This window comes from Sinocyclocheilus grahami, unplaced genomic scaffold, assembly GCF_001515645.1.
Source record: "Sinocyclocheilus grahami isolate Dianchi unplaced genomic scaffold, SAMN03320097.WGS_v1.1 scaffold7326.1, whole genome shotgun sequence".
NCBI lineage: Eukaryota > Metazoa > Chordata > Actinopteri > Cypriniformes > Cyprinidae > Sinocyclocheilus > Sinocyclocheilus grahami.
This window is the reverse complement of record NW_015511410.1, coordinates 1-914: the sequence shown is the minus strand read 5'-3', so window position 1 is coordinate 914 and position 914 is coordinate 1. Positions and strand designations below refer to the sequence as shown.

General features: G+C 46.0%; 1 protein-coding gene across 1 annotated transcript; it reads right to left on the bottom strand.

Annotated features, from left to right (window-relative positions):
- Positions 1-19: 19 nt before the first annotated feature.
- LOC107577810 (membrane progestin receptor alpha-B-like) lies at positions 20-910 on the bottom strand (the record flags this gene model as incomplete). Its single annotated transcript, XM_016263843.1, has 1 exon — positions 20-910. A coding segment is annotated over one exon (429 nt), but the record flags the coding sequence as incomplete, so codon positions are not given.
- Positions 911-914: the final 4 nt, after the last annotated feature.

Below are 914 nucleotides of genomic sequence, written 5' to 3'. Positions count from 1 at the left end.
GAGTAAAACACAAGCCAATTTTCATTTTTGGGTGAACTAATCCTTCAAAAGCACCACACTGCACCAAAATGAGGTTGGATTTAGAGGCACAATGCAAATATGAACTTTTCCAATGATCCAGTCAACCTAAACTATCCTGTATGCAAACCAACCTGTCAGCAAAAATGCTGACATCCCTTCACAGATCTCACGTTAACCTGGTTTAATAGGTTGTAATGGCACTCGTCAAACAGATCAGCACCTTTCAGCAGGCAATCCATTGTTTTAGAGCCATTCTTCATATGTGATGCGGTTTTAAAGCATGTCACCAGTTTGGTAAACAGAAAGCAGTTGGTTCAAAATACATTGTCAGGCCACAAAAAAAATATTAATGACAAATATAAGATACACTGAAAAATAACAAAAAGGTCCTTCATTGTTAGTTGCTTCAATTGTTGTAGACCAGTGCAATCCTTCCGTCATTTGCAAGCAAGGTCCCTGCCTACTCCTGCTTCTCTTCTAGATATGCCTTCACCCGTTTGCGCACATAGAACGCAGTGAGTGCACTGCAACACGCTGTGAAGATAAAAAGAGCCACTGCATCGTGAGCCAAGTCTCCATGGAGACTTTCATAGAGAGGTCCCCTCTCGCTATAATCCAGTCGCACGGCTTCGATCTGCACTACAGTGCAGAGCACAAGGAACACGTGGAAGATCTGATGGCCCTGCCCGATGAAGTCGCAACGTCCCGGGAACCAGCGCTCAGGGTGGGGGTATGAGAAGAAGTAGGCGCTGATTAAAAAGAAGACGACCTGGTAGGAGTGGTACACCACCGCCTGGTCAGCACAGCCTTGTTCGGAGCTGTAGCATTTATAGATGCGATGGAGCACCGGGCTGATGTCTAAACAGTAGGCCAGGCCCGAGGGAACCACTTGG